This window comes from Galleria mellonella, unplaced genomic scaffold (genome assembly GCF_026898425.1).
Source record: "Galleria mellonella isolate WM207_F2 unplaced genomic scaffold, CSIRO_AGI_GalMel_v1 utg63, whole genome shotgun sequence".
Lineage (NCBI taxonomy): Eukaryota > Metazoa > Arthropoda > Insecta > Lepidoptera > Pyralidae > Galleria > Galleria mellonella.
This window is the reverse complement of record NW_026442130.1, coordinates 4,105,851-4,128,305: the sequence shown is the minus strand read 5'-3', so window position 1 is coordinate 4,128,305 and position 22,455 is coordinate 4,105,851. Positions and strand designations below refer to the sequence as shown.

The following is a 22,455-nucleotide window of genomic DNA, read 5'->3' as shown; positions in this document are numbered from 1 at the left end:
AAAACCAATTTGACGATGTTTAATGTTTCAGATCGATTTTTTATTTATTCATCTTATTTTAAAAGTTGGCGCTAAATGTTAATAATACAATAGGTAATATTCTTATGAAGCATCCACTGAAAGGTTGCATTTTGAAGTCAAAAATAAATTAAAAAAAATTCGTAGAAAAACATAAAACAGGTACAACACTTTTAGTGTTACATTTATATGTAATGTATTAATTGATTAACATTTGAGTTCGTTTTTTGAATAATCAGTCAGGAAAATTATTAAATTGTTTTCGAAAATAATTACAGTATTGATAACAGTCTAGTAAGCTTAAATTATGAACGGTCTTAAACAATGATTAGGTAAAAGAAAAAAAAAAAACAACTCCCAACTCCTACGATATATACGCTATACACGGAAAAATAATATTCAGTACAGGTACTAGTATAGTATTATATTATCTGTGGTACAGGTATTAAAATAAAAAAAAAAAACTTATTTATTATTAATATATTTAAAGAGTATAAAAAATACAATTTTCTCAAAAGATGTTTTAGAACATCTATTTTGACAAAAGGTTTACAAAACGTTATTGTATTTCTTTATTCACATTAAAACAACAAATTCTAACTTATTATCACATAAAAATGCCAGCTGCGGGCATAGAGGCTACCAACTCACTTTGGCTAAGTAATTCTAAGGTACTCGAGGTGTACTTAATTGACAATGAATGGTAATCATATCACAACTTACACTATTGGCAAGAAAATAGATTTCAAACAAAAATAGACAAGTAGCAAACCTCAATCAATATACGAGGACGAAATGCCGGTCGTTGTTGTCTCTATCTGTCTTATGCGTGTGGCAGCGAAATCGTATCTATTAACAGATTAGTTTTATCCTTACTTAGCGGGCCAGATACAAAATTATTCTGTTGTGTGTACATGTGGTAGCGAAATAGTATCTATCAAAAATTTCGTTCAACAATTGTTGGGGGGGGGGGGGATATTAATTCGTGTTGTAGCGTGTTCTTTTTTTTGTAAATAAACGCATAATAATTTTCTGGGGTCGAAATTGTAACCAATTTTTGTATTTTATTTCTTATTACCTACTCTATATTTGTATCACATTTGTTTTGTTACATTTATTATATCACTATTAATTGTATGAGGGTGTAGTCCCTTGAATCTCAAGAGTGTGCCCTCGTTAAAAGAACCCAATCAAAAAACTAGCTGAAAAAATTCCCAACTTTTAGGTTTAGAATTAATCTTGGTATAGTCAGAACAGTCAAGAACTGTTACGGAATTTTTCATCCAAAATAGTTTGCTTTATAAAAGGTATGTAAAAATTTAATAAATCGTAACCTACATTTTGTTCGTACATATATAATAGAAATTTGTAAGTATTTATATATATCAACAATGTAGGTATATCACATGAAGTGAATATATGCTTACAGGGGGTGAAAGGGATTGTTAGTAATGAAGACTAAAAATCTCATTGCTAGCAATATACCCCACCAGGTCGACCTATCATGGTTAATTCCTGATGAATTCATCATGATGGGCTAACTGGCCTATTTTCATTCTCATCGATCACCCTTCACTGGTGCTCCGCCAGCGAATCCTGTTAGCGCAGGCGGGGTTACCATTCCATTGTCACCCATAAAAAAAAATGCTTACATAATGCATGTGCACACTATACATGAAATAACAAACAACTGTGTTACAAAGCTGTATACAATCGTAGCTTTGATCTTTGTGCAAGTTAGATAATAAAGAAATATTAAAAATAATGAAACTACAAAAAGTAGGTATATTAAAAGACCAAGTCAACGTCGTCAACTCCGTATATCGCAATATATTTCCCCCAAACAGTTGAATTCAGTCTTTAAAATTTTTACGCGATTTTAAAAACCTTTGAGTAAAGTCTTTAGACTCAAATAGATTTACAAAATTTTTAAAATTCAAACACGAAACAAAACAACGAAGCACATCAAATTCGAGCAAGCATATCGCTTGAATTAATTTCACTTTTCCCTTCGATTTCTCAAATATGGCTCTAACAACTTCTAAGCGGGATTCAAAGCAATCATCAGGTCCAATAACTATTTATGTAGATATCGTGTCAGGCGGGTTGTGGTTGTAAGTGTTGCTTGGCGAGCGACGCCGGCGGCGACGAGTAGTGATTGGAGTGCGGAGTGCGGAACGGACGCTCGTAGCTCTCGCGGGACCAGCCCAGCTTATCTCTGTAAATAGTGTTTTTTAATAGGCGAAAATGGAATAGTAACCCTGCCTGTGTAAACGGTATACGCTGGCGGGGCACCATTGATGATAGTGAGGATTGAACAATGAAGTTGAAGTAAGGTTACTTGGCCCGTTGGCGAATTCGACAATAATTAATCACTATGATTTTCTGGGAGATCCGCGTGGAGCTCGAATTCATATTATATATTGCTACCAATGGGGCTGTTAGACCCCGTTACTAACAATCCATTTCCTCACTCTGAGTTATGTTTGTATCCAGGCCAATATTGGATTTATATTTTTTGTAAATTTTAATCCATTTCACGTTCTGTCACTTGTCTATGGAAGGAAAAGGAGAGGTATCAGGCAGCATGGTCTCCGACCTTAGCCTGTTCCAAACGGAACAAACGTACTAAAAAAAAAAAAAAGGAGAGGTATCGTATTTATATATTTTACTCTCTTATTCATAAAAGCTAAAACGCCCTACAAACCTATTTTAACTAACACACTCTTTTTTATTAATATCTTTCAATTTGAGAAAATAGCGCAAAGGAACAAGACAAACTACTACAATAGCTAAAATTGGTTTATCAGAGGTTTGACTTTTTTATGAATAAGGGATTTAATTTACCAAATAAGGGAGTTTGACAGTTTCCCAATTTGCTTCCTTAGCAATTATATATATATATATATATATATATATATATATATATATATATATATATATATATATATATATATATATATATATATATATATATTATGATTGCTAAACATAATAACATTTAATTATTGGATACTTTATAAATAATTTATTGCTACTCAGCGAAATATAAGAAACACAAAATATAAGTTCACAATATAGGTATATAGGGGGAAGGAATTGTTAGTAATGGAGAGGTTAACCCCTATTGCTATCAATACACCCTATCAGGTCAACTTCCACGCGGTTCCCCTTGGAAATCATCGTGACTAGTTTATTGTTGAATTCTTCACGATGGGCTAAATGACCTGCCTTTCATCCTCACCTATCATCCCTCACTGGTGCTCCGCCAGCGTGTACCGTTAGCGGGGTACCAGGGATCCCTACCGGGACCCTTAGTAATAAGCGACTGTGACGCGAGCGCAAGCCTGAGTACGTGGTTCGGCCTGTTGAGCGCGAGCTGTAAATGCTAGTATTTATTATATTAAAGTACTTGATAAAGCCCGCAGCAATGTACCTGATGATCATTTTGACATATTTGTGTGAGGCGGTGTTACTAGCGGGTATGTGCGCGCCAACATGCTCGTCGTCGAGCTCGAGCGTGAGGTACTCGTGTGCGCAGGCGCTGTTCAGCAGCTCGTCGAGTTTCGCGTGGAGCTCGGCGAACGTCGGGCGGGCTCGCGGCGCTGCGTGCCAACACGACAACATCACCTCGTAACTGGGGAGAAAAGATTTGGTGATCGAGCTGTGGAATGACAACGGTGATTAGATATTTGTTCGTTAGTTAGAGCAAGCAAGCAACAAGTTTTTACGACAGATGTGGCGAACAAGTTGACTGACGATGTATTTTTGTTTTTATGTCTTGTGACGTCGCTTACCCTATAACCAGCGGTCTATCAATATGCTTCCAAGGATACATCATTTTGTCAAATTATGACAAGTAATTCAGAACATATACATATTTAATAGCACACATATAAAATGAGAAAATGAGACAGGAATATTCCTAATTTTTGCTTTGTTTGTTTGGATTATTTGGTTTCAATAATCTTGTAAGGACTTGGAAACAAGTAAATACTTGGAAATAAAAGTAAGTAATATAATATAACAATAGGTGTCTATTGATATAATGTTATTATAGTAAGTAATACGGGCCTGGGTGCATACATTTTTAAAGTGGTCAAATGTAAGCGGCAACAATAATCCAAAAATATCAATCTCTTACATTCATTCAACTGTGTGGTCTGGGCATAGTATGGACCACCGTTTCCTTTTCCGTGGGTGTCATAGGAACCGAATAAGAGAACTAAATGGTCGAGTAATGGGCAGAAGCGTCCCTATCAAAATATCACCAAAGCTTAACTGCGGTTGCCAACCTGCCTGCCAAGCCTGGGAACTACTGGCAAAACCCCCCTTATGAAGAAGGCCTAACAGTGGACAGTTAACGGCTGATATGATGATGACGATGATGACCCATTCATTATTAAAATGATAGAGTTTTAGACCTTCAAAATAACTCACAGTTGTTTGCTGCAGTTGTTAGGGCGGGGCATCCTGTAGCCCGCTCGCAGCAGCCGCAGGAGCCTCGCGGCCGCCACCTCGGGATACGGTGTGGCACCCACTGTCACTATCTCCCACACCACCACGCCGAATGACCATCTGTGCCAGTACAACAATAAATTATCGTCATTCTGATTTTTATGAAAATTTGTGACTAAACTTGTTATCCCACTTGATGAGAAAGGATCATCGCCTCTATAGGTGATGGGGATTCATGTACAGACATGAGTTGTGGATATCACAGAATACACGGTGGCGTATCCTTCACAGTGTGTATTCCGTGATATCGCCACCTTATATCCGTAGTGACATTCTTAAGGATTAAAATATTATGCATTTGACATTTTGAAACGCTCTTTTATATCTTGAAAGTGTACCAAATACTAAATAACCGTGCTCTTAGCCTCCAAGATACAGGTTTGACCTAGATTAAGAACTGATGGTAAAGCAAACTTTTCATAATGTAACTAGACATAAACTCTGGTGTAAGTGATACCTCTTCCTGTTCTAAGTCTCTGTTCTTCCTTTTAAGTAATAAAGACATGTTTGTTTATTTTATTTTCTCTCCTGTGATTTGGTAGAATTTCAGATCCGACATAATGCCGAGATTACCGAAAATTGCAAGGAAACCCACTGATTCATTGTGGTGGTATTTTAAATCTAGTTAATCCAAGACTCTCAATAGTACTAAACGATTAAACTAAATACTTACACATCACTTTGTGTTGTATATATCCTTCGCGTCAATGACTCCAGTGCCATCCACTTCACGGGCATTTTGCCGTTTCCTTTTTGTTTGTACTGATTTTCTTCATACACATCTCTAGATAATCCAAAGTCTGCAATCTTCAGTGTCCTGTCTCCTGATACGAGTATGTTCCTAGCTGCTAGGTCTCTGTGGACTACCCTGTTCGAAGCCAGGAACTCCATGCCCATAGCTATCTGTCGACAAAACGACAGCAAATCTCTTGAAGTCAGTTCCGTGTCACAAATGCCTTGGAGGTCGTACAGTTTATTCACAACTAACTTGGAGTGTTTCCTTTGAAATTTGCATTTGAATAAGTCATTGCGATAGTCTGAGCTTTCTATGTTGTTGTTATAGTATTTTGCGTTCCTTTTGGACACCATTACGTCCCATGAACATCTGAAAGGATGTAAGTATTACACATTTAAATCAACTAATAGAAATGGAAAAAGATTATAAGTTTAATTTCATTACGATTTTATGATTGTAATAATTTTATTATATAGAATTTTAATAATTTTTCGAGTATCCTATATTTATATTTAATGATTGAATGTACAAAGTTTATGGTTGTCTTACGGGGTAAGTAGAGAAAATAAAAAAATCTGAAAATCGAATACTAAAAGCCTTTACTGTCACGTTTGGCAGGCGGGTTGGTAACTGCAGTTAGGCTTTAGTGGCGTTTTAAGAAGGACGTTGCCCTTCCAAACATTGTCTATCTGTATGTGTGTTTCGGCATTACGTAAAAACTGCTCCACTATTGGATGCGTGTTTCACAGTTGTGTTCCTGATGGCCCAACATAAAATCTAATATATGTTTTATCTTGATATACCATTTAGAAGTGTTCCTACTTCTTAAATCCACGCGGACGAAGTAGCGGGGAAAGTGCTAGTTAGATGTATGTCAATAATTAATTCTCACCTTAAGTAGCTCAGAAGGTCCCCTCGGCTGCAGTATTCGGCGACAATGAGCGGCCGCCTGCCACTGCAGCAGCCCACTAAGCTAACCACGTGAGGATGAGCGCCTACGCTCTTCATCAGTTCCATTTCGGCCCGAAACGCTCGAATCTCCTCTAGAGAGGGGAAATCTGAAAACATTGAAATGCTAGAAATTATTAAAAATAAACTGACCTTAAAAGATTTTTTTAAGCTTTAATGTAATCATCATAACATGGTTATAAGTTTCTCAAATAGTCACAGGTATTTTTAATCTATATGTTTTTTTTCTATTTAATCTATGTCAAATAATTAGCATTTGTCTTTCAGCTCTCAGTCCAAGGTACAGCCCGTTGAGATAATGGATAGCTATTTTTCCGTCACTGGCGGATTTAAGATTTTTCTTTAGCCTGGCCTTTTCGAAAAAGCGTATATGTACTCTTAGGCATGACTTTACATATAATTAAAAAATTCCACTTCTGATCCTTGGGTGTGCACCAGACAATTCCGGGCTGCGAACGGCCCATAAACAAGCCTATGTTTTGCGCATAATTAGCTCCAATTATAATTTTCATCATATCAACCATTAAATGACCACAACTGAACGACTGACCCCCCCCCCTCCTTTAAAAGAGGTTTTGCCAGTAGTTACCACGCTTAGCAGATGGGTTGTCAACCGCAGTTTAGGCTTTGATGATGCTTTAAGAAGGACATCCCTTAAACATTAAGTTTCCTTAGTCGCCTCTTAGGACACCCTCGGGAAAGAAAGGAGTGCACATTCTATGCCGGGACCATACGGCGTTATAATACGGTATATAAATTACGATAATAACAAACCTTTTAGCATCTTCACAGCCACCTCCTTAGCAGCGGGCGCGAGGGTGCCCCTGCGGACCACCCCGAACGCCCCCTCGCCGACCACCTCGTGCAGCAGCAGCTTTTCTGGCCGCACTTCCCAGCTGTCTTCAGAACCGCACTCAGCTTCGAGGGCTTCACAAGCACCGGATTTCGAAGGCTTATCTTCTGGGTCCTTATGAAAAGTTGATTATTGTCTTCATATTACATGTAAATATTATCTATACTAATATAATAGAAAGTAAGTGTTTGTTTGTTTGATCGCACTAACCTCTCTAAGTGCAGCAGCGACGGTGATAAGATGTTTTTTATCTTTCCAATAACATTTCATGATGACTTATAGTCATATTCATATGTCATAATCTAAAGCCGGTTGATCCCAGTATAAAATGAGCCACCCCTATCTTTCCCGTGGATGTCGTAAGAGGCGACTAAGGGAGCTTAAAGGCCGAGGGACAGGCTGCAGCGTTCCTCTTTAAACATCACCAAACCCTAACTGCGGTTGTCGACTCCCCCTTATGGGGGAGGTCTATGCTCAACAGCGCACAGTTAGTGCATGATGGGGATCATAACTTACAGGAAAATAGAAACGCTTGAGGTTGGCAGCGCGGCGGCGCCTCCAGCACACGAAGGCTGTGACCAGCGCCGCGGCGGCAATCAGCGCTGCGCTCCAGCCGCCCAGCATTATCAGGCTTGTGGTATCCGTGCCCATTGTCACTGTCATTTCGAGAGAAAACATTTGCAATTTTGAGAAAAATAAAAAATTGCATCAATGCTCATTCAAAATTCAAAGTTTTTACTTGTGAAACATATATAATTGAATAGTAGGATTATACAAAACTAGAGTCTAGACACTAAACTAGACAAAACAAGACTTATAGAGAGACAAAGAGACAAGACAAGAATAATATTCTAAATTATATAATCTAAATATATTTTTAGATTATAACTCTTCGCATTAGTGTTTCACCATAAATAGGTGAACTTTTTTATCCGTCTGCGTGAATAGTGTTACCATAATGTAAATTTATTTCTGTGTATGGAATATATGGAAGAAATTATATTGTTAGGTTAAGTTGAAAAATAAAAATACAAAATTTTTAGGAATATATTTGTAAGAACAAAATAAACAGAACAATATTTCGTACTTTCATTTATCTTTATTGAAAATGACATTAGTTTAAATTAATAAATGTACAGTAATTTGTAACAAATCCGAACATATGTACATTTGTATAATATCAGAAGATATAATTCTTAATTTAAATTTAAAAATTCGACTCAGTCTGTGAAATTTCTAATCTAAATTACATGTGTTAAACTGAGTCAAATGTCGATTTAGCTGACTAAATGTCGATAGGATTTTGGACTCGATGCTCAATCTATCTATCTAAGAGTAGGAAATGTCAATTTACCAGGGAACACAGCTCGCCTGCTTGTATGTATCCCCTTCTTTCCCACTATTGATACTATGGACACGTGGTAGAACCCTTTGTCTTCAATGTCGTTGAATACCGCTTTTGTAGCGTTCTGAAAGCAACGCTTATAATAAGCACAATGTAATGGAAATTTTATAACAATTCCAAATAGGAACCTTGTAGAGTTCATATCATTATATCTAATATATATGTAAGATTTTTCTACAAAAACATTTTTTTTTTCCTTTTGGCTTCATATCAATTTTGTCACTATCTTCGATCAGCAGAAAAGATGAACAGTTTCAATGTTATTATCTTACTTCAGTTGCAAAAAGAATTAACAAAATTTGTTTCAATTGCACGGCCATGATCGTTTGCTTGGGTACCTTTGCCCCATTCGTGTTTCTACCGTGAAGCAGTTTTGTATGGATGGCTGTGTTTCGGTTTGAAGGGTGGGATATGGCAGTGAATTTACAGGGTACAGTGGATTAACACCTGAGTCCTCAGGAATGGCAACGCATGGGGGGTATCATGGGCGAAACAGTATACTCTGTTAAGTCTATAGTACTGCTCAGCTTGTTTGCCATTCTAAGTTGCATAAAAAAAGGTTGATAATAAAAATGATGCGAGAATGTTCTCGGAACTTTTGTTGTAGAGACGTGCCACACACGTTAGTGATGTCATCAAATTGTCAAACATAAAACTTGCATGTGGATCGATAAGCGTACACAATAAAAGCTGTCTACAATACTCACTTTGGGCACAAACATAGTCCGTCGAACATGTTCGCTGTGCAAGGTGATGTTGTACCGCGAAGGCGGGCGCACCGGTGCCGCCCACCGCACCACCACGTCCCAGCCCGCGCCTGACGATGGTTCAGCGTCAATCGTCACGTTCCTGGCCATTGATAGATCTAAAATAAAAAAGTAATATCATGTCGATTAGCAATAGTACTACACAATAATATGTTACACAATCACATAAATTGCCTAGTTTTCAAGTTAGGAGGCTTTTTTAACAAAAAAATGGAATGGTAACCCCACTTGCGCTATAGGTATACGCTGGCGGGGCGCCAGTGATAGATGACTCGTAAGGATGATAGCAGATAAGTTGGCCCATTGTATAGAATTCAATAAGAATTAACTAGAATGATTTCCAGGGGGACCGTGTGGAGGTCGACTTGATAGAGCATTTTACTAGCAATGGGGCTAGCCAGTGACGTATGATAAGTGAAAATGAAATTAGATGAGTTGGCTCATGGTGACGAATTCAACAGGAATTAAGGACAATGATTTCCTAAATGATGATGGCATAAATGTTGTTAAGATAATGTACCATCTCATGCATGCGGTATCGAAAATGTACCTACTCTATCAACTGATTCATTTGTCACATATTTGTCTGGGTGTCTAAAATTTGGGTTCTATATACAATAAATAAATTGCTTACCAATACAAGAATAGAAGTTCTCACACGAAAGGGTTTTGTACGTGAAACGGGTGGTTCCATGTTTGCCTGCTACTTGCATTTGACAATTTGCATCCAGCGGGAGTTCCTCTACTGACCAATAATGCTTTTGGTTTGGCTGAAATATTTCAAAATGACTTTAATGTTACTGAACTATATGTTATCTTGTCGAAGTCGATATTACTATTTGATTTGAAGTATTTTAATTTAATTCCGCTACCGTTAGTCACACACATACTGATGGTTGCGGAATTAAACAAAATAATTCCTTAAAATAATAAAAGATTAATTATATATACGATATTTGTTCATATCTAGTGATGTTACCAGTTTCCATTAAATGGTCTATAAATTTTTGCTTTTCTAAGTATCATAAAAAAAATAGAATTTTTTTAATGTTACGACTATTTTTTGTGGATTCAGATTAATAAGTATTTTCCGTACCAGTTTATAATGTGTATTCAAATTATTATTTGAGTGTTGTGCTACATACCCATATTCTATCAGTTCTAATATCTCCATTGCATGAGCTCATTACATCAAAGCATTTATCGTTGTCTGAAAATAATAGAATTCGTTAATTTAATAATTTAATAGGATTCAATTTGGTACCTGGATTGATAAGTTTACATTTTACTGAACTAGGATTTTACTTACTATATCGCGGAAATCTATAACACTGATCACGAGAAGAGAATTATTTTGTTTAATTCCGCTACCATTAGTGTATGATTGTTTGAGTGTTGGCTATCATAGACATACTATATAGCGGTAGCGGAATTAAACAAAATTATATTCAAGTAACCAGTAACAAGTTTATGCCACGGACAGAGTAGGGAGGTAAATAGAAATTAACAGAAACAAAAATAAGTAAATGTTAAATTATACATGTAATTGTAAATGCAGTTAATTTTACCATTTAAGTAATTTATAAAGATAAATTGAGACATTTGTGTTAACAATGTAGGGATCAAGGTGCGCGGTATCCTTCACTAGAATGGCAAAATTGATAGAATGTAGTCAGATTACCCAATAGATTTCCATTTTGTTTTTGAAGATGTTAGTGGTAGCAAAGAAAAACTAGTAAGAATAAGTTTTATTTACTATAGGTAATATAAAAAAGTCTTACCATCCTCTGTTTTCCAACTAAACAATGCTTTTATAGTGCTATCATTTTTGTACACATGTGTTAAATTAACGTCTATTTTATATTCTTTCTTGTATACATTTCCAGTTTCGTTCCAGACGCCGATACGTTGAATTCGCCGCCACACAGTATGGCTACCGTTGCTGTTGAGGGCTGTCACCCAAACAGTGTAGTTCCCTGGCGGTGAAGTACTGACCTCTCCAAATTCTTCATTACTCGTTCTAAGATCGTAATTGATCTGAAAATAATAATACGTAGTCATACTTGGTGTTTCTAGGCAAATTTTTGATGGCATTCTCCGACGATAAAAATAAAGGTCACGGTTGGTTGGGTGTGTCCCCTTTCTCTTTGGGGGCAGTTCCAGTATTCAAACAACAGTTCCAACATCGAATTTGAGGGGAGAAAAGGATTATTAGTAATAGGGTCTAACTGTCCCATTGCTAGCAATACATCCTATCAGGTCGACCTCTACGCGGTATCCCTTTGGAAACTATCGTAGTTAATTCTAGTAAAATTTGTCATGATGAATTAACTGACCTGCTTTCATTGTCACCTATCGTCCCTTGCTGGTGCCCCGTCAGCGTATACAAATAGCGCGGGCGGGGTTATTATTCCATTATTACCCATTAAAAAAAAGTCGAATTTGATGTAACTCTTTAATAGTGCGTGGCTTCCGTGACTACTGGAAAACCCCTCCAAGGGGGAGGTCTGGGGGGAAAGGGATTGTTAGTAATGGGGTCTAATAGCCCCATTACTGGCAATATACCCTCTTAGGTTGACCTTCACGCGGTTCCCCCTGGAAACCACCATGTTTAATTCTTGACGAATTCATCATGGTGGGCCAACTAATCTGCATTCATTTTCACCTATCATCTTCCACTGGTGCCTCGTCGGTGTATACCAATAGCGCGGGCGGGGTTACCAAACCATTTTGACCCATTAAAAAAAAGGGGGAGGTCTATGTTCAACAGTGGATAGTTAACCGTTGATATGATATGATGATGATGATGATGACACATAAATGTATGAATAAAAAACCGCAAACAAAGTCTTGCCATTAGAATATAATCACATTACAATGCACAGTGTTCCGGTTAACTCGATGCGGGTTTTTAACAGTTGCGATAAAATACTAAAAGTGATATACGAGTACATACTATTTGTCTCTTTGCGTTTATGACGTAAATCTTATTGATTACAAGATTTTACCTGTAATTTAAATCGCGTAATCGAGATATGCTCATTGAACCAGATAAATAATAACTTGTGTCCTTCTCGGGCGCGGGCATCAAACAATTCTACGTATGTTACAAATAAATATATTGCTGTTACTTTACAGTTACAGTTGTTAATGGCTGTCAAGGGTTTCTAGACTAGACCAGAGGGAGACTTTGTACAAAAGTCGATTGGTTGGGTACCTCTGTCCCATTCGTGTTTCAACCGTGAAGCAGTTGTGTTGTGAAGCACCCTTCAAACCGAAACACAGCCATGCGGCTGTGTTTCGGTTTGAAGGGTGGGATATGGCGTGAATTTACTGGGTACAGAGGAATAACACCTGAGTCCTCAGGAATGGCAACGCACGGGAGGTATCATGGGCGAAACAGTATACTCTGTTATGTCCATAGTACTGCTCATGTCTATAGGCGACGGTTACCACTTACCATCAGGTGGGCCGTCAGCTTGTTTGCCATTCTAAGTTGTATAAAAAAAAAAACTACTTTTATTATACATGAAAGACTTTGATGTGGTTTACAAGACCTTGTCTTGATGATCCAAACATTAATTTGAAAACTCATAGGTTTTAGTTGAGGTTCAATCTTGGGATTTAGGAAATGCAATCAAGCGTTGTCCGACGAAGTTATCGCTTGTTGACCGTTCATTCGAAGTAATATAATTGGTACATCTTAGTAAAGAAATTTTTTTTTTCAAAGCAATAGAATTCGTACCCTGTTTTTTTTTTTTAATAACTTACAAAATCAACGTCACCGTCTTCTGGCAAAAGGACGACCAATCTCCAACCAGGCTCAACTGCAGGCGACAGACGGTATCTGATGTTGTACTGGAACTGGCAGCTTACTTGCATCCTCGGCGGTGACACTGTCGGATCTGAGGTGTGATCTGTGAATTGGCAGTATTTTTAATGATTCTCCATGGATATTTTTTAATATAATCTGTTTCTAAAGTAACGTTAATTAGAATAGTCTGTTTCGATAGAACTTAACGCAAACAAATTAATAGACCCGACCATAACATCGTCGTTTCATTTCATTTATTTATTTTATGATATATAAGTAGACAACAATGGATGGTGAAAGAAAATAAGTTTTTAACCTCACACATTTATTGACGTGATCATTAGTCTTGCTATGTCTAGTAATTATGATCTTAATTACTAGACATCGGCATTATATCAGCTTTTAACTGTCTACTACTGAACATAACTCTCCCCCTTGGGGGGGGGGGGAGAGGAAGGGGTTTGCCAGTAGTTGCCACACTTGGCAGGAAGATTGGCATCTGCTGTTAGGCTTTAGAGATGTTTTAAGAGGAACGTTGCTGCTTATCCCTCGTCTTCCTTTATTCGCCTCTTACGACACTTATGGAAAAGAAAGAGCTAGACTATTTTATGCCGGGACCACACGGCCAGTCGATGTCTAGTAATAGTACAATGGAAAATCAATTAATTTCTGTAATAATTGCAACAAAACTTGGTTAGTTTTCCAGTAAACTCTACTGAAACGGACTGTGGATGATGACCGCCTGCGCAATCGAGCGCCAGTGGGAAATCAGTGAACGAGGTTAGGTAATGATGAAGTTAGAGTTGTTGGCCCATCCCGATCCATTCACACACCAGCAATGAACCACGATAGTTTTCAAGGGGAATCACGTAGATGACGACCTGACAGGTTACATTGCAATGGAGACTAACAGACTTAGATATACTCAATATACTCGTAGATACATCTGTAACTATTTACCCATAACAATTTTCAGTATAATTACATTTTTGTTTGCCCAGTGATTGACTGCGAGAGAATTCTGTATAGTATTGAGTCTGTTTTTTGTACTAAATATTTTTTTTGTAATGTGGTCAATAAAGAATAAATAAGTAAATAGACGACGCAAGTATTTCAATTTATATGAAAACTAATCATGACAGTACCAAAATATTTGTCTTGATGTTACATAAATAACGGATTTATTGAAAGCAAATCCTTTACGGAATATAGATAGTATATTTTAAAGGATTTCGGCCATTCGAAAATACAATCTTTTTTGTTAATACTTCAAACCTTGTTGGTATAAATTTTATACCAGAGGGAGACTCTGTACAAAAGTCGATTACTTGGGTACCTCTGTCCCATTCGTATTTCAACCGTCAAGCAGTTATTTGCATGGCTGTGTTTCGGTTTGAAGGGTGAGATATAGCGTGAATTTACTGGGTACAGAGGAATAACACCTGAGTCCTCAGGAATGGCAACGCATGGGGGGTATCATGGGCGAAACAGTATACTCTGTTATGTCCATGGTACTGCTCATGTCTATAGGCGACGGTTACCACTTTCCATCAGGTAGGCCGTCAGCTTGTTTGCCATTTTAAGTTGTATAAAAAAAATGTAATAAAGTTTAATCGGAGTTCATAGGCTGAATTTATTTAAAGGCTAAAAATGAAACACAGATATTCTATTCTATTTGAATCTTGATCTGGTCTATCCACACTCATTTCCATATTGACGGTAGGTACGCTTTCATCGTGTGTCTACTAGTGATGGCCGCATACGTGTGCTTGCAAATAAAGTAAATGTTACTATATATTAAAGATAATACTTACTTAATACGTTCTCTTGACACGAAGACACGGTGAAAGATTTAGACTGCAATAATGAAAAATAAGGAATTAGAATTTTTGTGTTGTGTGAATTTATTTGACATAGAACAAATGCAACATTATAATTATTTCGTTTTCATATGGATGAAGATGAAACACCATGTTCATTAAACAAATGTTATAAATTTACCATTTATGATTTTATTACACAAGAAACAACTTTAATCGTAACAAAATTAGAAAGAGTTGAAAAAATAAAACATAAGACTTAAACCTTATGGTTAGCAATAAAAATTTTCGGAAATCGGTTTAGGATTGGTAAAGATAATTGCTTATCTAACATTTATATATAAAATACTGGGAAATTGAACACCAATTATTTTTTAAGTTGTTGAAAAACACATTCCTTTTTTGTTCTGTGTAAACATTATATTTTGAAATAGCCTAAGCCGTGGATTGTCTGTATAGCAGTATACTATAGTTACATAGGTGTTACAAAATCCAAGGCTTGTGTCTAATGCCAAATATATCAATCATATTTTGAGCCTAGATAGCAAACAGTTTGAGTATTTGCCCTCCGGGCTATTTTAAGAACTAGTATTGAAATAGGTATATGTAATAGAAATAACTTTGTTGTTGAAATACCTAAACCATACCATTACCATCAGTAAGGATTATTAAAAGAAACAATTAATTGTAAACTACATAGTTCAATTGCATACATTATGTTGATCTATTGTATTATGACGGTATAATCGTATGATAATAATATGGACACTTTTATAATTTTCTGCAACACGGCGCGATATCATACGATTTTATCGTCACGATATAATAGGAGAGCAAAATGTATGCAAATCTATCATAATAATTTTATGTCCATACATGTCTACGATATCGTCATGCCGTATACAATTACGATATTGTCGGGAAAAATTAAAAGCATCTCCGTACAATTGCCTACATTTTGCTATCTTATTATACAGTGACGCTAAAATCGTATGATATGGGCGTTTTTATAATTTACAGTTGCGCTACACAACAACGTACAATTATATCGTAATAATATATTATATAGGAGAGCAAAATGTATGCTTTTGTGAAGATGCTTTTAAATTTTATTGTATGTCCATGATATAATAGAAAATTAAAAGCAATTATATACATTTTGCTCTTCTATCATATTGTGACGTTAAAATCATAAGATCGTGTCATTGTACGGTAAATTACAGTAAATAAAATCGCCTATTTGTGACATTCAATCCACAGGTGACTGCGTCAAAACACTACAATATGGACTTCAGAGCTCAGTAACTAAAATACAATTTTAAGTCTTTACAACTAGATATTAGAACTGAACTTACTGGTAGTCGACTATCTTTGCTGTATGTGTTAATCTTTGTTTACAACGTGCAAGAGACGTGTGTCCAATAAGAGAGATTGAATCATTGCCGATTGTGCAAGTGTTTGTCAACATTATACTGAAATAATCCGTCTAACCGCTTTTAATTGCGATTGAGTTTTAAAAACTGGAATTCGACGAAATTTCAGTTTTATAATTTGTTAGATGTATCAGATGGAGGTCATGCTTATTCGTGATTTATCTATGCGACATACATGCATATTACATGACATATATGTATATATATGCTAGTTGTAGTCTACCAAAAAAGAGAGTACTGGGTACCTCTATCCTATTCGTGTTTCTGCCGTGAAACAGTTGTCTTGGATGACTGTTTCAGATTAAAGGGATATGCCAATGAAATTACAGGGTATAGAGAAGAGAGGACAAAGAGAGAGAGAGAGATCTGTCCCTTTGGGGGAAAATGTGCAATATTACTGTTGGAATTAGAACAGAAAATGTAAGCTAATGTTTACGACTTCATACATATCAGTATCAATGTTGTGGAAAATTTTGGTACCCACTTATATAGATATAGGTCGAATGAAAATGGGTAATTTTAAATTGAAATATATTCCAAAGCTACGGTTGACGTGACCGTTATATTTGAATTGATATTCTCCTGGAGCACAGTGGTGTTTGATATTTTAATAATACTAGCCACCAAATATATTCAATTGCCAGACATATAAACTAGATGCCAAAATTTTGGGTAATTTGGATAAAAAAAAATATTACACTGACCCCAAAATTTATATAATTGGTGTAAGCGTAGAATGAGAATGATAATCAATATGGAATAATGTACTTTTCTGTGTTAATGGTATGCAAACGGTGGGATGTGACCAGTGGTAGATAAATTGATAAGGATGAAGTTAGGTCAATTAGCCCCACGATGGTTTACAAGGGGACCGTGTGGACCTCCAAATAGACTACCAACTAGACTGACAAGGTATATTGGCTGGTAATAGGGACCGTTGGTCCTCATTACCATCTTCATTCCTCTTCTTTTCGGTTGCAGTGTATTGAGAATTACTAGCAACAGATCTTTTTCAAATACCTTAGAATATGGATCACTTTCAGAAAATACAGCATAGATAATATAACTCTCTATTTCTTTGGTGACTTACTTTTCGATGGTTGCGGGTTCGATACCCGCACAATGCAAACATTTGTATTAATAAGTATGTCTGTTTGTATTGTTCTGGTTGATTTCTATATATTTATGTATGTACATATTTTAAAAATATGTATTTACGTATGTTCCGTCAGTTGTTTAGTACTCAAACTACAAGCTTTGCTTAGTTTGGAAGACTTTGGAAAATAGCATTGGCATTGGATAATATGACTCGAGTATTTGTTCGTTTTATTACAAGCTTTTACTCGCGATTTTGTCCACGTGATTCGGATGTACTAATTAACCGGGATAAAAACTAGCCTGTGAAGGGAAAGCGATTTCTAGTAATGGGGTTTAACTTCCAAATTATTGGCAATACACTCTACCAGATCGACTTCCACGCGGTTCCCTCTGGAAACTATCGTGGTTAATTTTAGTAGAATTCGTTACTATGGGCTAAAGGACCTGCGTTCGTTCTCATCTATCATCCCTCACTGGTGCCCCGACATCGTATACCGATAGCGCAGGTGGGGTTAACAATTAGAAATGAGGAGGTCCTGCTTAGGGTTAAGGAAAAAAGACATTATTAGAACTATTGAGGACAGAAGGGGAAAATGTTGGGACACTTGGTACGACACGACGAATTTATGAACATTATAATAGAAGGTAAAATAGAAGGAAGGAGGGGAAGAGGGATACCGAGAGATAGTTACATCAGGCAGATCAAGAAAGGAGTTGGTGTCGTGTCGTATCAAGAAGTGAAGAGATTCGCTGAAAATCGTAGTGAGTGGCAAGAGCTCCACCGACAAGAGAGCAGCTCTTAAGTAGGATAGATAGATAGATGCTCTTTAAATGGATTTCATTTTTCCATCTCAAATATTACGTGTATGGCATAATAAATTTCATGACACTGATTCGTTAATGCATTAAGAGGTAATTTGTTTGTTACAAATAAACATACAAACTCGCTTTCACATTCACCACTTAGCGCCTTAAGGGCTTTACTAGTAACTATGGAATATAGTTTACACTTTCTATATGGGATGGAGAAGGATATAGATTACTATTCATCCCGATGAATAATTTTCCGTCACGCAAAGTCGCGGGTTAAATCTAATTTTATTATATTAGGAAGAATTATTTAATGCCTTACCAATCGCCTTGAAATTTGGTATACACGTAGGTACTATATGGGATAGAGCAGGACATAGGTTTTTTTTATCCGTAAAAATGGCATGGTTACCCCGCCTGAGCTATTGGTATACACTTGCGGGGGCCAGTGAGCGGTGATAGGTGAGGATGAAAAGGCAGGTCAGTTAGCCCATTGTGACGAATTCAATGATAAATTGGTCATGATAGTTTCCAGGGGAAACCGCGTGGAGATCGACCTGATAGGGTATATTGATAGCAATGAGGACTACTACTACCCATTACTAATAATCCCTTCCCCCCAGTAGGACATAGGTTAGGTACCATTTATTCCGATCAGTGAACATATCTTCGTCATGCAGACGAAGTCGCGGGTGAAAGCTAGTTTTTATTAAGAATTGTTGAAATAAATTTAGTAGTGAGTACAGTCTACTTGTACCTTCTTATAGATTTAACGAACATTTTTAAATGTCAGCGGACAGCAACGACCTAGATATTGTAAATATTCGCTCCCTTCCTATTTGATCAGTTGTCTAACAGTTCGACGTAATCACGACTATTGTCAATAAATTACGTTTAATACATTGTTTGTCCGCATTTTATATTTTTGTGCAATATCTTTTCTATCTGGGAAAATAGAAACAGCTAAGTATCTGCGCAAACGACTTTAAACTGTGGTTAAAAATTCCCATTTATGTTTATCTCCTTTTTCCAGATCTGCTAGGAGAAAAGAAAAATTTGTATGATAAAATGAATGATGTAAGGAAAATCTGGATATTTTTTATTTCTATAATACCATTGTTTGGGGGGAAAGGGATTGTTAGTAATGGAGACTGAGAATCCCATTGCTAGCAATATACCCGACCAGGTCGACCTCCTCGCGGTTCCCCCTGGAAACTATCATGATTAATTCCAGATGAATTCATCATGATAGGCTAACTGGCCTGTTTTCATCCTCATCGATCATCCTTCACTGGTGCCCCGCCAGCGTATCCCGTTAGCGCAGGCGGGGTTACCATTCCATTTTCATTCAATAAAAAAAACCATTGTTTTTTGAACTAAGATTCTGCAGAATTAGCCACTAAAAGGCTAAAATACTACACAAATTATCAATATGAAAAATATATTTTAAATTTTAACCAAAAATCAAGTATGCAACTGGTTACAAAAACGCGTAATTCTTTTCACCAAAACTGTTTGTTTGTTATCTCTGGCGTCCAATTAACTGTAATTAAATTTGGCATACATGTATTATTGTTTGAGATGAAAGAGGAGGTAGGAGAACATATGAGCTTATATTTTCTAGTTTACTGCTTTGATTATGAAGGATGTTGCGAAATTAGCTAGTAATGTACTTATGTATTTCTGTGAGATTTTAATTTCGATTGAAGGAAAGACAAGCAAAAGTATTTTTTTTTTTAATAAAAAAGAACACATGCTTCTTTTAATTTCTGTTGCAATAATTTACTATAATGCAGCATAGATAGACAAAAAATTCAAGTTTAGTATTAGTTGTAGTCAACTACGGCGTTGGTTTTCCGTCTGCATCTCTGATTCTGCGAAAATTGGGGATTGGTTTCACTTAAAGGTTTTCCTTTGAGAAATTCAGGAGTAGGTAAATTTTAGAATGTAGCCTATTATTTCACATAAATAGATTTGTGATCAGCATTTACCATTATTAATACAGAGTTTTGGTATTAGCCGGATTCGAACTCACTACACAAATTAGAAACAAACATGCTATTTTTCAAACATTCTTTACTATAATTATATTATGTAAAACTATAAATAAAAAATACCTTACCTCATATTGATAAATCTGCAAATCTCTGCAGACGTATTCCGCTAAATTACTTAATGCCGTGTAAGACGCGTTCAAGTTCATTGCAATTTCACCACTGTTTTTGGCAGTGTCTTGTGCAATCGCGCCAAAAAAATCAACGAGACATAATATAACTAATATGTTTTTGTAACACAACATTTTTTTTTATTATTTAATATAATTATTTATTTTTAATAAAATCTGTATATTATTTCACTTAAAAACGTGACTATAAATCGTAGTAAATATTATATTTTTAAATGATAAGTTGATATTTGTGAATAATAGTTACATTGGTACCGCGCACTTAGTTGCCTATGCGGCTGACGTTCGAGTCGCGCGCGCTACTTGCCCCACTGTCCGTAACTGGGGCGAACGGCGTAGCGCCACCTGAGAGCTTACGGTTTCACGGGCGGGCAACTAACCCCCATCCATGTTTGTCTTATGGTGGCGCCAGACATTTTGAGACTACCGTGAAACTCACGAGCAGACCCCGTTGTAAATGCTCGCCGAATCCCAAGTCAAGTCTCTGTGATCGATTCTGTAATTTCTTACGTTCCAATAGAATGTTGTTCTATTGTATGTGTATAATATATATAATATTTATATACTAATATATAATACACAATTTATATATATGTATGTATATATAATCATATCAGCCGTTAATTGTCCATTGTTGAACATAAGCCTACCCCAAAAGGCGGGTTTTGCCAATAGTTGTTACGCTTTTTAAGCGAGTCGGCAACCGCAGTTAGGACATGGTGATATTTTAAGAGGGACGCTGCTGCCCATCCCTCGGTCATTAAGTTCCCTTAATAGCCTTTTACGACACCCATGGAAAAGGAAGAGTTGATCCTTACTATGCCAGGACTACACGGCGGTATGTATAATATGTACACATAAATGCACAGATGTTTTTATGTCTTTGATGAAAATAGTGCACATACCAATTATTATCCACTAACTGAATCCCGCGGCTTTTCTTATGTAAATCAGTACATAAAGTATCCTAAGTGCTAAGTTAGGATATAACCTATCCGTATATTATCAGCAAATCCGTTCAGTAGTTTTTACCTGAAAGAGTAATCTTCATCCATCCATTCATACAAATTTTCGCATTTATATATAGTTGATGTTGATACAAAAAAAAAAAAGAAATAATAATGTTCTCTAATATGACAATGATTACGAGAAGAAATATTTCTTTCGATGTGCTGATATTTATTTTTGTACCAATATAGGTCTATAAATCATAATACAGAGAATAATAATAAAAAATATGCTCACGATTAAAATCTTTAACGAAGTACATAAAGGTATTTAAGGACTGTGGCCCACACAATAAACAATGTTTGCATCTAACGTTGTTACAAACATTGATTGTAAATACGTGGGGGAAAGGGATTATTAGTAATAACAAGAAGTAAGCACGATGACATGCAGGCAGATCCTGCTTGCAAGTCATCGTTCTTGTAGAATTTGTCTTAACTACCTGACTTGCTTTCATCCTCATCCATCATTTCTCGCTAGTATCACGCTGGTGTATCCCGGTAGCACAAATTATACGAGTTATCGTTACATTTTCACCCAATAAACAGTAAATACGCAAAAAACTAGCGAGCATTTTAAAATGGCTGTTTGGCAAACAATAATATAGTTATTCAGAATTCGGTAAGTACCATGTAGCGTTCACTGGATTAGAGCGCTCGCCGAATATCGAATGTCTGGCGCCACCTTAATAAAGTTCAGGTCGTCGCATGACCGATACAGCTTTATTTTTAATTTTTTATAATTTTATCAATGACACTGTCTTTATGTATGTAAATTTACAATTAAATAAAATTTTCAATATATATGTATATTATATATATACTCGAATATATAAATTTCTTTCACAAAAAATAATTTATAAATGTTTGTATCAGCCGTTAACTCTCCACTCCTGAACATAACCTCTCCCATAAGGAGGGTTTGCTAGCAGTTGCCAGGCTTGACAAGAAGGTTGGCTATCATAGTTAGACTTTGATGATGTTTTATGAGGGATGCAGCTGGCCATCCCTCGATTATTAAT

General features: G+C 36.3%; 1 protein-coding gene across 1 annotated transcript; it reads right to left on the bottom strand.

The window, feature by feature from the left end:
• Positions 1 to 993: 993 nt before the first annotated feature.
• Positions 994 to 20,736, bottom strand: LOC113521809 (tyrosine-protein kinase receptor torso-like). Its single transcript, XM_031909933.2, has 15 exons — positions 20,364 to 20,736; positions 14,895 to 14,937; positions 13,038 to 13,183; positions 11,048 to 11,303; positions 10,412 to 10,476; positions 9,901 to 10,036; positions 9,207 to 9,364; positions 8,449 to 8,563; positions 7,611 to 7,750; positions 7,016 to 7,208; positions 6,165 to 6,330; positions 5,210 to 5,641; positions 4,459 to 4,596; positions 3,455 to 3,655; positions 994 to 2,236 (listed from the first exon to the last, which is right to left on the bottom strand). Exons 1-15 carry the CDS (start codon positions 20,538 to 20,540, stop codon positions 2,116 to 2,118), a joined length of 2,487 nt encoding a protein of 828 aa, XP_031765793.2. The 5' UTR covers positions 20,541 to 20,736; the 3' UTR covers positions 994 to 2,115.
• Between the last annotated feature and the right edge of the window lie 1,719 nt (positions 20,737 to 22,455).